The sequence below is a fragment of the Primulina huaijiensis genome, chromosome 1 (genome assembly GCF_012295235.1).
Source record: "Primulina huaijiensis isolate GDHJ02 chromosome 1, ASM1229523v2, whole genome shotgun sequence".
NCBI lineage: Eukaryota > Viridiplantae > Streptophyta > Magnoliopsida > Lamiales > Gesneriaceae > Primulina > Primulina huaijiensis.
The window spans coordinates 20,582,375-20,595,196 of NC_133306.1; the positions used below are offsets into that span (position 1 = coordinate 20,582,375).

The 12,822-nt window shown below is 33.3% G+C and overlaps 1 protein-coding gene and 1 pseudogene across 2 annotated transcripts; both read right to left on the reverse strand.

Annotated features, from left to right (window-relative positions):
* Positions 1–4,792: 4,792 nt before the first annotated feature.
* Positions 4,793–7,002, reverse strand: LOC140983521 (outer envelope pore protein 16-3, chloroplastic/mitochondrial-like; annotated as a pseudogene).
* A 3,527-nt stretch (positions 7,003–10,529) lies between these two features.
* Positions 10,530–12,636, reverse strand: LOC140983531 (squamosa promoter-binding-like protein 9). 2 transcript variants are annotated; one of them, XM_073450619.1, is made up of 4 exons: positions 12,488–12,636; positions 11,844–12,213; positions 11,411–11,550; positions 10,530–11,262 (listed from the first exon to the last, which is right to left on the reverse strand). In XM_073450619.1, exons 2-4 carry the CDS (start codon positions 12,182–12,184, stop codon positions 10,673–10,675), a joined length of 1,071 nt encoding a protein of 356 aa, XP_073306720.1. In that variant the 5' UTR covers positions 12,185–12,213; positions 12,488–12,636; the 3' UTR covers positions 10,530–10,672. The 2 variants fall into 2 exon arrangements, with proteins under 2 accessions (XP_073306720.1, XP_073306728.1); XM_073450627.1 differs by having other exon boundaries at positions 11,844–12,193; positions 12,488–12,635.
* Between the last annotated feature and the right edge of the window lie 186 nt (positions 12,637–12,822).

Genomic DNA, 12,822 nt, shown 5'->3' on the forward strand with positions numbered 1-12,822 from the left:
AAAGTAGACAACATATTTTTCTAATTAATTAAATAAATATTTTAGATAATTGTCCCGAATAAATTGAAAAAATTTAAAATAAAAGAATTTGAAAGCCCACATAAAATAAAGAACATCAAAACTAAAATACAAAAGAAATAAAAAAAAAAAAAGAAATGTCAAATTCCACCAATAAAAAATCTTAAACATAAAAAACGATTATATAAACACACAAAGCGTGCATATGATAGCCAGTAGTAATAATGTGCTCGTCTCTACCTCATTAAAATTAATTTGATTGCTTTTTTTGTGGATAACGATTTGAAAGATTCGATTTGTTATGTGTTTTGTAAAGTGAGTATATAATTTCTTATGATGGAAAAACATATTAAAGATCTATTAAAAAAAAGATATTAAAGTTTTATTTAACGTTTATAGATTAGTTAATACTGATTAGATTTCCTATCGACTATTAACTTGAAAAAAATCTTAACATTTATTAAGTTTTTTTTAAAACAAATTAAGCATCTAACACAAAAATATATCCTATTATTTTAAATATTAAAAATAATCTGGAGAACTCAGTTGATGTCAAATATTAATTTTTGAAACACGAGATAATTAATAAATTCCTACTTAAAAAGAAATTTCTCAACTCTGCATACGCATAATATTTGTATCACAAAAACTCCTGTGAGATAGTTTCATGGGTCAATTTTGTGAAACAAATATTCTATATGGGTCATCCACGAAAAAATATTACTTTTTATGCCAAATATATTAATTTTTATTGTAAATATGAACATGATTGATCCGTCTCACGAATAAAGATCTGTGAGACCGTCTTATGAAAGACCTATTCTATTTATATTTTGTACACTTTATTTTTCTGCTAATGCGTTCCGATATGTATATTGACCAAATTAATTTAAAATATTCTATTTTTATATATAATCGTTATTTATTTGTAAAATATTTAATATTAACTAATACATATAAAATTATTTTGAACTGTCTTTGTCAAAGAAATTAATCAAATTATATAAAATAATGATGTGAATAGAGAACAAACTCTTTGTTCTAAATTGATGTAGCCCCACTTCAACCTCCATATATATAGACTTTTGTGTTTGAATTAATATTAAAATTAAAATGTAACAAAATGGATTAGGTAAATCGGTACGCATGTTCAAATGCACATATTATTATATTATATCTTTTATGGAATTGCTATAAAATAAGGCAAATCGATCGAGTTGCTAACATTTCCAACCACTCCTCCCCAATTTTGGATATTTCCGAAAGAAAAACGATAATTAAAGGCAACATGAAATACTAACGAAAAGATATATTTTTCATTTTTCAATTGAAAGAATTAAACGGATTGCATTCTTATATAGTGTTAGAAAAAATACGTCCACAACTAAACTTTAATAAGTTACGAAATTAAAATCTAAAACATGTCGATTTACAGAACTAAAATTTTAATTTTCTTAAATATCATATAAAATATAGTGTTGGAAAAATTAAAATTGGCATAAAATGTCTACAAAATAATGATTTTCATTTCTTATTTATAAAAGTTAATTAATCAATCTTTACATGATTCAATGCGATTAACATTTAAACTTATTATCTTTCAAAAAAAATATATTTAAAATTTAAATTATTTAATCTATCATACTTCTTTGTATAATAACACACTAACTAAGGCAAAAACTAATGTGAGACGATCTCACGTTTGTGAAACATATCTCTTATTTGGGTCATTCATGAAAAAATATGACTTTTTATGCTAAAAGTATTACTTTTTATTGTGAATATCGGTAGGGTTGACCAGTCTCACAGATAAAGATTCGTGATACCATCTCACAAGAGACCTAATCAATGACTAATTATTGGCTACGATATTAATTAATCTCCTACAAAAATGTAGCTGTCCATTGGGGACATAATTTTGCATTATTGAAAATTTAAAAACATTTAATTCTTTAAGCAGTATCATTTCATATATTTAGGTCACCCAATCTTGTTCGTTTTTATATTTTAATGATCCTTTTTAACAACTTACCATCCAAGTCACACTATACGAATATATTTTTTTCCTTTAAAATAATTAATCTCACAAATCAATAAAATTTAAAGTACTTTGAAAAACGATATCATACCATTACTTGATGAAGTTGACTCAAAGAACAAAGCTTTCTTTAAATTAAAATACGTTTTCATGAAAAAAAAATTATACATATATTCTTGGAGTCAAATCACTTGTTTAAGAAAAAATACAAACAGATACAATGAATCGACCTAATTCTTTTCTAATAAATACAAGAACACACACACACACACACAAAGATACATACATATATGTATAGAGACACACAAAAAATATATGTTGGTTTGTGCTACCCTTTCAATGTGACCAACCTTCTAATTACAATTTTTTTGCCATCTAGATTATCAATGTATGCCGACACGTGGATCCGACGTTACTCGAATATATAGTAATTAAACTCCCAAAAAAATAAAAATCCAACTTCGGGATGAGAAACTTGGTGGCAAAAACTTGTGTGAGACAGTCTCACGTGTCGTATTTTGTGAGATAGATCTATTATTTGGATAATCCGTGAAAAAATATTACTTTTTATGCTAAGAGTATTATTTTTTANGTTTTTTATGGTAAGAGTATTACTTTTTATTGTGAATATCGGTAGGGTTGACCCGTCTCACAGATAAAGATTCATGAGACCATCTCACAAGAGACCTACTCAAACTTGACAACAACTTGGTTTAATCGTGACATATATAATCAATTGTGATTCAAATGTTTGAAGTAAGAGGCAGCCAAGATTTATAGGACAATATTCTTCATGATGGATCAGATCAACCTAGCTAATTGCATATATCTCAAAAGTCTTGACATTTTCTACTCAATTTCGTTCGAATTTACATTGCTTGTAACAAAAGTAGAATGCTTTCTCTTCAGTTTTTATTTTTAAATTTTGACTATTTGTTTAGTAAACTCAGCATGAGACCGTTAATTAATTACCTTATTTTGTTTAAATTTATATATATTTTTTTAAAAAATAAGTGACATTTACAAATAAAATATATGACGTTTTTTAAAAATAGTTGACACTTGCGTGTGACATCGTAGAGATAAGGTTCCGTTTGGATAAATAATTATAAAATATTTTTATAAAAGCGTTTTTTACAAAATTTTGATAAAAGATTTTTAAAGTTGTTTTAAGAATAAATATGCGTTTGGACAACTATTCGATAAAAAAAAGGTTTTTATAGTTAAAAAAACAGTATGTTTTGATTTTCATCATTGATTTCATTTATAAAAACATCAAAAAATATATCTCAATTGTTGTTTAAAAACTACACTTGGAGAACACTTTTTTTAAAAATATTTTAAAAATCGTTTTATAAAAATCTTATCCGAATTTATACTTTAAGTGTTTTAACTTATAAAACTTTAAAAACATTTTTAAAGTATTTATCCAAACATATACATGATGTTGCCTTGTAATTAATAGATGTTTTGGGATAAAACTGCGGCAGCCATGTGGCAAAAAGTAGAGAGAAATTGAAATTCCACTAGTTCCCATGTTAAGCTTTCGAGTTTTCCATTTAAAGATGAATTTTGTTGTGGTGAATTTGTCGGTCTCCCAAAGAAACATAGTTAAGAGAGGAAAACAGTGAGATGACCTTAATTACTCACCTTTTCAAGGGATGGGTGTTTAATGTTTGTTTACAGGTGTATATCATAATTAGGGTGGACACTCCTGATTAATTATACACCACTTGTCAAAACTTGTGGAGGAAACAAATATTTCATAACAAATTCTTGTATGTATATATTAAAAAAATTATATCTTATAGGATAATAATGTATTTCAGATTATGAATTATTATTTTGTCTATCAATCATGTTTATCTTTGTGTCTATCATTGAGATTATAATCACTTAATAGATGCACAATTTTGATATGTTTCATCACATCTAATAGTGGAGTATCATATCAACAGTGGTCATAGAGATGGACACGGATGTGAATATCATATCAAACGTACACACACCCAAAAGCTAGGAACTTTGAATAGTTCAAGGGATGATGGGTGGCATGAAGATGGGCCTTCATAATCAGGTTCAAGATGTGGATGTGGGGCCCAACAGTCCACAAATTTGGTGTGAAAATGCTGATTTTGTTGGAATACCGAATACCCATATATTGCCTACGGATCTTAGAGCAAAACGGAGCCCCGTTGGTTTAAACTTTAATGTGTGTCAAATAATAAATTTAACATTTGAGGCTTCATTATGTATGCTTTCAGAGGATGATTATTTGAACAAACACTTTGCATTAATAGTCATTTCCAAAGGTGATTAATCCTAAATCATTGATCTGACAGATAAATAAATAGTAATATATTTTTCATTCAAGTGCAAAACAGATATTATCTTTCCTCCTTAACAAGCATGGAACGAAAAAGAGAATGAACTGAAAGCAACTTCCACTTTGTTGCAGGAACGTGACACAAATTCAATTCGCCTTGGAGAAAAGATGAGAATGACTGATTAAAGAAAAAATAATTAAACTTCAGTAATATAGCTGAGTTACACACAGGGAATTGAACAAAATATCATGTGGAATTAGTGAACTAGTGAAGCCACAAAATCCAACAGAAATAAATATATCAGCACATTAACATAATATTTTGCAATAGGCACTTCAAACCATCTCATAGCAGCTAACTGAATCAATAAAGAAGTAGAGTAGAACAACTCTTGGGAAAGGATGGCAAGTTTTTGACAATGAAGAAATTAGGATCCAGTTTTGAGTACTCAAAACAGAGATTGGCATCTCATGATACAAAACTTAGCAAGTAAAACGGTACAATATATGCGAGCAAGCAACCAGCAAACACAACTCGGATGTACATTACGTTTCTGAGAAGAGCATGTAGTGACAATGTTCACCGGAGAACTAATTAAAATTGGGCCTTTTACTGGCGGTATAAGGATAATATTCCTTGCCAGTGTCGACTCATGGTTTGACCTCCGATGTCAATGAAAGAAGAAGTGGCGGCTAGCGCAGCTCCTGCAGAGATAGCCGATGAAATGCTCCTCCCTGGGCAGTATAATGTCGAATCAGCCAAAATATAAACAAATTCAACATCAATTGTCAAATTAAATCTAAGGAAGAAAGTGGGAATAGATAAGTTATGCAAACTGATATTTGATTTTGTAAGAAATGGAATTCATTAATACATATAAAATCATACAGCCTGAGGACATCCTCCACGCAGGTCTTAAGATACTACAATTAACCAACCAATATGCATTCTTACCACAACACGTGCACATGACATAAATGTTGACATGGAATAATAGTGGTTGTCATCATTTACTAATGGATATATATACAAGTAAACTTAAGAGTAAATCCATGCTTGTTAAACTATAATATCCTGAATTCGCTATCAAGATGCCAAATTATTCCATCTCACACGCAGATTTTATGATGGCATGAATTATATATGATAAAGAAATGGAGGCTTGGCCAGTTATTTTAAAGCTAGCCTAGAAAGTAGAAATCTAAAAGAATAAAATGTATCAGAAACACCACAAGTAAAGTTATCTGAATGTCATGTCATCCCATCTGGTCGCTACTGACAATAACATACCACATACACAACAAACAGCCAAAGAATCTCACTGGCTTTCAGCCGGGCAGCGAGGATGCAGTGTCCAGATCTCACCGCCCATCAATTAAAATGACAAACTTAATTAATAATGACAAAACTTCACCTTTGTAACCCAAAATAGAATTACCGGCGACAAATCCACCAACTGCCCCATTAACAAAGTCTCTTTTCATCCTGTAATTCCGTACTAATTGTTCAACCCCAATATAGACTCCACCAATTCCAGCAAATGTCAACCCATGGTTTCCATCATCTTCAGCGTGCGAATCAGACCCGGAAGTGAAACTCTCCTCTCAACACGAGGCACATCTTGCTAGGTCGCTACAATGGTACCCCAAATAGTGCCAGTAACTAGACCAATAGTTGCACCTTTAATCGTTTCCATCGTAGGACTCTCTAAATCTTCCATTTGCCTGAGCTCCGCAGGATCCATAGCCGTAGTAGTACCTTTCTACTAAGCACAAAAAATCAGTCTTTTCCTCTCAATTAAACGTATTTTCCATTATTACAATAACAAGTAACATACCACCTTATCATATCTAAAATAAATTCACATTACCCATCAATTAAAACAAAAAAAAAACTACGAGTACATCCAAAATTACTGAAAATTTGAAAGCGTGATCGGATAAATCGACGATCCGCCACAATAATTCGAGCCCTAGAATTAAAATTTCGCACAACTACTCCAAATGAAAGGAGAAAATGGGAAAGAAAATAACATCTTCACATGCTTGTTCCAATTTCAAACAATAAATAAAAAATGAAGCTAACCAGAACTGCGACTGATCCGCCCCGATCGGCAGGGAGAAAGAGAAGCCGGGAGATTTGATAGAACGCAAATGAAATTTGACGAAAAATTGAGAAAAGCGTGGGCCTAAATAGAACAAGCCTGGACTACTCCATATATGGGCCTATCCAGTGAGATTGAATGATATATATGGGCCGAAACTCAAAATTGGCCTCAACTGTTTTATACACTGACTTCTTCAAGATTCCATAATACATAACAAGGTTGCTTTGGATCGATGGATTCAAGTCATATTGGATTGATTGATTTAATTCTGAGAAGATAAAATTGAAAATTGACCCTGAATTTGTTTCGAACGATTACTCTTTTCACTTATGATAATCCCCATTATTTCATTTTCTTGGATAGAAGGCAAATGTTGAATAAAGTTTACCTGTTGGCTACGGGGAATTCATGGCATTTGAGATGATATAAATTCTGCGCAATGATTTTTATACTTTGATGAGTTTCAAAATACCTTGAAGAAGAGGACTTTAGATTGGAAGAAACGATGGAGATAATGTGATATTCACTGAAAATTTAGGGTCCGGTTCCAGTAAGTGACACTAATCTAGACGCAGGTTTCGATTTTGTTCTGAGCCTGAAATCACGAAGAAGACCGTTAGAAGGGAGTCGGGAAGATGTCCCGGTGTAACCCATCCGACGCTCAAGTCAGAGACTGAGGACATAAGGGACAGCAGCTAAGGGTGCTGCTGAAAAATAATATAGTGAATGAATCGAGTTAGACACCCGAACCTGGTATTTATAGGAGAATACATGGGCCTGTCATGAGCCCTCTACCTGTGTTAGGAATGGGCCAAGAGTTTGGACCTGATCTTGATGGTCCATTCCATGGATATCATAATATATGACAAACAGTGTATGATCGATCATTTTGTCATTTCAGTGCAGAGAATTTAGTGTGAATGGTCTGTGTTTATGTAGAGTGCATATGGAAACTTGAACAAAGTTCAACTAGATTGTAAATAAGATGGAACAGGATTAATCCAACTAATGTAAATCAACACAAATTGAAGGCAAAGTTTTACGAATTAGTTTTCTATTTTTCCTTTTGAACTTCGATTTGGTTGGAGAAGTAAACCAGCTAAAAGTCTGAAAACACATTTTTTGTTAAAAAAAAATTGTTTTTCTTAAAAAAGTATATTGTTTGGTTACAAAAAATGTTTTAAAAAACATTTAGTTGGATGTTATTTTAGAAGCTAAATTTAAGGTTTTTTATTCTACTTCTATTTTAAAATAAAAACAAAAGCATAATTTAACATTTATTCAAAAGTAAAAATTGATTTTTTTTTGAATAAAAACACTTTTAGAAGGTGAACTTATTTAATTTTTTTTGTGAGTTACAACTTTAATGTCCAAATTGCTCGTAGTTGAAATGTTTAGTTTTGGGACATGAAGTTGGAAATGGCCAAAATATCTTTAGTATTGAACATACGAAGGTTGGTATAAATGAATTTCATATATATTTTGTTAGTCTCATATGTGATATCTTGAGATATAAATATGAAAATGAATAATAAAATTGGCCATCAAGATTTACATGGAAACCCCTAAAAATTATTAAGTTAAAAATTACGGGCATGATGAAAAGAATTTCACTATAATATTTTATGGTGTACAACATCTCACCATGTTTTCAAATAGAACATACTCTCCCTTAATACAAGAGAACAAACGACATCACAAATATTATAGAACAACATACTCACATAAGAATGTATTAAGACGAGAAAAGAGCTCGATAATGAGATACTAAGAATTGGGAGAGAGACCTATATTTTTAGAGCTCTTCGTTCGTGTGAAACCACGTATCGATAGTTTCCCTCCAATCTTATCATTACCTGCTGCTTATGTTTCCGTTAGATCACTTGAATATCTGCATCACTCAAACTTATAAGTGTTCACAGGCTTGGTCAGAACATCAGCTATGTTATTCTTTGTATGGATCTTCTGCATATCTACACTTCCTTCTTCTACTTAAATTGAAATCTAATGTGTTTAGTCCTGAAATGAAAAGATGGATTTCATGATATGTGCAAGGCACTTTCACTGTCATAAAATATAAGAACCTTATTTTGTTTTTGCATGATCTTCTCCAATAGCCTTTTAATCCATATTATTTCCTTGCAAGCTTGAGTATTTACCTCATATTCTGTCTTTATTGAAGATAACGCAACAACTGTTTGTAGTTTTGAAACTCATCTTATTGCTCCCCTGCAAATGTAAACACATAATCAGTAGTAAATTTTTTCTTATCAGAATCACTTACATAATCTGAATCGACATAGCTTATGAATGTAAAATTTGATCCTCCATAAATTAATGTAGCATTTGATGTACCATTAATGTATCTAAGGATCCTCTTAACAATACTCCAATGCTCTCGTCTAGAATTGTCCATGTACCGAGTAATTGATTCCACCACTTGAGCAATGTCTGGTCTTGTAGAGATTATGGCGAATATCAAACTTCCTACTGCTGATGCATATAATACTCGAGACATCTCCATCCTCTATGCTTCACTGATAGAACGCATCTTGGAGTATAACTTGAAGTTAACAGGCAGAGATGTCGAGATTGGTTGCAAAACTTTATTCAAATAATTGTTGTGGGAAGCCAAATTTTATTGTTACTTCTGTCTCGGTGAACATGCATTCCTATAATCTTGTTTGTTGGTTTCAAATCTTTCATATCAAATTTCCTAGTCAATTGTGCCTTAAATTCTTGGACCTGATCTTTGTTGGGGCTTGCTACCAACATGTCATCTACATACAACAGTAAAATGATATAATCATAACCAGACCTATTGAATATGTATAAGGATCTGCACTCAGTCTGTTGTATTCAAGGCTCATGATATATGAATCAAATTAAATCTCTTGTACCAACTCCTTAGCGTATTTTTGAGACCGTACAAAGATTTATTCTACCTGCAAACCAAGTTATGTCTTTTTCCGCAAAACCTTCTAGTTTGAGCATATAAATTTATTCTTCAAGATCTCCATGAAAAAATATTGTTTTCACATCTAGTTGTTCTAGATTTATGTCAATATCGCACACAATACCAACACTACTCTGACTGTTGTAAGTCGAACCATAAGAGAAAATATCTCATTGAAATCAATGTCCTCTTCCTGAGCACACAATATCTCATTCAAAATCTTCAACTCAATTGGATATATAATTGATCACAAATAAAGTACTCTCACATGCTTCGCTTCCTAACTAGTCTAAGTAAATATAGTAATGAGAAATCACATCTAACCATACAAATTTGAAATGCAAGATTTACCAGATAACCCATAATGGAGATTTGCTCAAACCAACCAAGCACCGAAATGCATGCATTCTTGTTCAAGTTATTTGTGTTAGTTGTCTCACATCGGTTGATAAAATTTGTGGGACTTGCATATATGGGCTTGGACAATCCTCCCCTCTTGAGTTAGCTTTTGGAGGTAGAGTTAGGTCCAAGTTTCAATCCTAAAATGGTATCAACGCTAAGGTTCCATTGTTATGTATTGAATTGCCCATAGTTGAGCAACATGTTCTGCCCATAGTCCGGTTATTTGTAAATTCACGCTCATGATGTTCATTTCTGGGCGTGAGAAGAGGTGTGTTAATTGTCTCACATTGGTTCGATAAATCACTGGGAGTTGCATATATGGACTTGGATGATATTCCCCTCTTTAGCTAGTTTTTGGTGTTGAGTTAAGTCCAAGTCTCAATCTTAATATGGTGTCAGAGCTCAGGTTCCACCGTTATGTGTTGGAGTGTCCAAAGTTGGGCTACCTGTTCTACTCATAATTAGGTCATTTGTAAACTTTATGCTTCAGATGTTCATTCTTAATATTTATTCATGAGCGTAAGAGGTATATGTTAGTTGTTTCACATCGATTTGATAAAATCTATGTGAGTTGTATATATGATTTTGGACAATCCTCCCCCTTGAGCTAGCTTTTAAGATTGAGTTAGGTACAAGCCTCAATCTTAACAGGTTGACCCGGTGGAAATACGCAATGGCAACTGATCCTAACACACGGAAAGGATACTCGAAACAAGCAGTTGAACTTATTCGTGTTTAGTCCGACTGGATACAATACCAAGTCTTTATGTCCCAAATGAAGCAGAACAAACATCACGCAGTAATCAATCTAAAATTAGAACAATTCAAAGCGACCAATGCATATGTTGGACAGAAGAATCATATCCCCTGGAATGCTTGAGTTCATGAAACTGGTCCTCGGTCCTTTGAGACAGTCCAAGCTCTCCGTTATGATGACTATTACCTGGATGAGGAACCTGGACTGAACCCAGATTAGGATGCGTCTCGTGTGACATGTCATTAGCTTGGCCACTCTGGAAATCCCACGAAGGAAAGGAAAATTGAGCAATGGGTGCACAAGGGGTCACCAAAGACTGAACAATGTTCATATCAGGCCTCGATGATTGGCTTCTTGAACCCCAGGGGTGGTTTGACAGAAGAGAGAGAGCACTGATGGAATCCGAAACTCCACTAAAGCATTCTTCTGAAGATACTAATGAACCAACAAAGCAAGTAGGACTAGTCGTTGAACCTTGCAGGAGATCAGGTAAAGAATTTTGTGAGTTACTCTTCCATGGAGGTTGATGTTTTCCGGCGACGATTGCTTGATTTCCTAATCCTGGTTCAGGTATGATATTCAGCCACGCATCACTTCCACCGAGCATTGGATAAGTGCTGCAATTCATCATAAATCCTGCAGCTTTGGTGCGATTATCTGGTAACAAGAACGTCAAGTATATGTTGGCTACCAATAGTGTGAAAATTCGGGCCGACGAGAGAATTCCCAATGATTGTTTTACAGGAGCAAATAGGTAATCCTTGAGAAGGGGTGATTAATAAGTACTCACTCATTGGTATCTTACCAAATATGGATGAAGGAAGAGTTCCACAGCGAGGTGGCAAAAAAGATCCTGGAGGTGGCTTCCTTCTACGCTCGTTGTGTCCAGCAAGGCGCCTACGGCAACTACGTTTTCCTTGGTCAAATTCAGCCAATTGATGAAACCTGAACCCAATCAACATTATAACCAAATTGAACAAGTTTACATGTATCAAGATTTGGCCTACAGTAAATTACAGCAATAACTATTGTATTCTCTTACTCGGTAACAGATTTCTTATTGTTTACAGAAAATATCACAACCATTTGAGCATTGAATAAGATATGATCAACAAAATTCACTCCACATATCCATGAAACCCAAAAGCAGCAAACCAAATATTTAATTTCTGTCTTTTCATAATTTACCAAAACCACGAATATATGAATCTATAATCGTGAAAAGGGTTAAACCAGACCTGCTGCACTGCTGGCAAAACCTCTGCTCGATGCCTGCCACTATGACCTTTGGAAATTTGGAATGCACACCACAAACTTTGTGCCTCGAATAATAAGCCTTGGCATCGCTCAGATCTGCGTTGCACCCCACCACCTGGCATAGAGGCGGCTGCACGACTCCGGTTCTCCTTCTTCTGGACGCTGACGGAGGCGCCTGCGATTGCCCACCTCCGATCTTCGCCTGTGGTCCAGAACTCACGCCCTTGAAGTAAATCTTCTTGCCAAAATTCAAACCATTGATGTGTGAGTCTGCTGCACCAGCAGAAGTCGAGAAAGAAGATGAAGATGAACCTCTTTCCATTCCTGATTCCTATAACCCGTTCATTGTAGCTTTTGTGAATCAAGTGAAATCCACATGCACCATTAGTACCTTGGAACAAAAAACTCAAGAAAGAAAACAAGAGATTCGTATATATATTCAAAGGAGCTGCGTAACTAATCACATTTATATTCGACGCTGATCTTCTCCGGTGGCCCATTATATCAGTGGAGATTTTTGCAACATATATCACCTCACTGTGTTCTTCTCATACATATATACATATGTTAAAGTAAAAGTTTGGCTCACAAAATATTATTATCCACAGCAGAAAACATTTCTCACCTTTTAATCTGAAATCCAGCCCCGAGTATGTCCCAAAAGGTGTTTCTTTGATGGAAGAAGTTTACGTTAAAATAATGGAGGGTAAAGCTAAAGCACATGAAGTAGAGACCTTTTTTTCCCAAAGTTTCTTGATTTGTACTTTTTATGTTACCTGTTCGCAAAAGCTTAGATTTATAGCAACAATTTTTACTATTAAACTTTTTCATTTTTGTTTCACAAATCTAAAATAAATCTAACGTTGTCCTGTGGTCTGAGTGGTCTCCACTCCAATAATGGGCAAAATTCGGTTTTTTTTATTTATTATTATTATAATTTCAAATTTATCCTCATATATA

Excerpts from the sequence above, each read along its gene's own strand:
- LOC140983531 (XM_073450619.1), bottom strand. The coding sequence starts at position 12,184 with ATGGAAAGAGGTTCATCTTCATCTTCTTTCTCGACTTCTGCTGGTGCA. Across the intron at positions 11,551-11,843 it reads TTTTGCCAGCAGTGCAGCAG|GTTTCATCAATTGGCTGAAT; the intron begins GTCTGGTTTAAC and ends GATTGGGTTCAG. Across the intron at positions 11,263-11,410 it reads TCTTCCTTCATCCATATTTG|ATAATCGCACCAAAGCTGCA; the intron begins GTAAGATACCAA and ends TCTTGTTACCAG.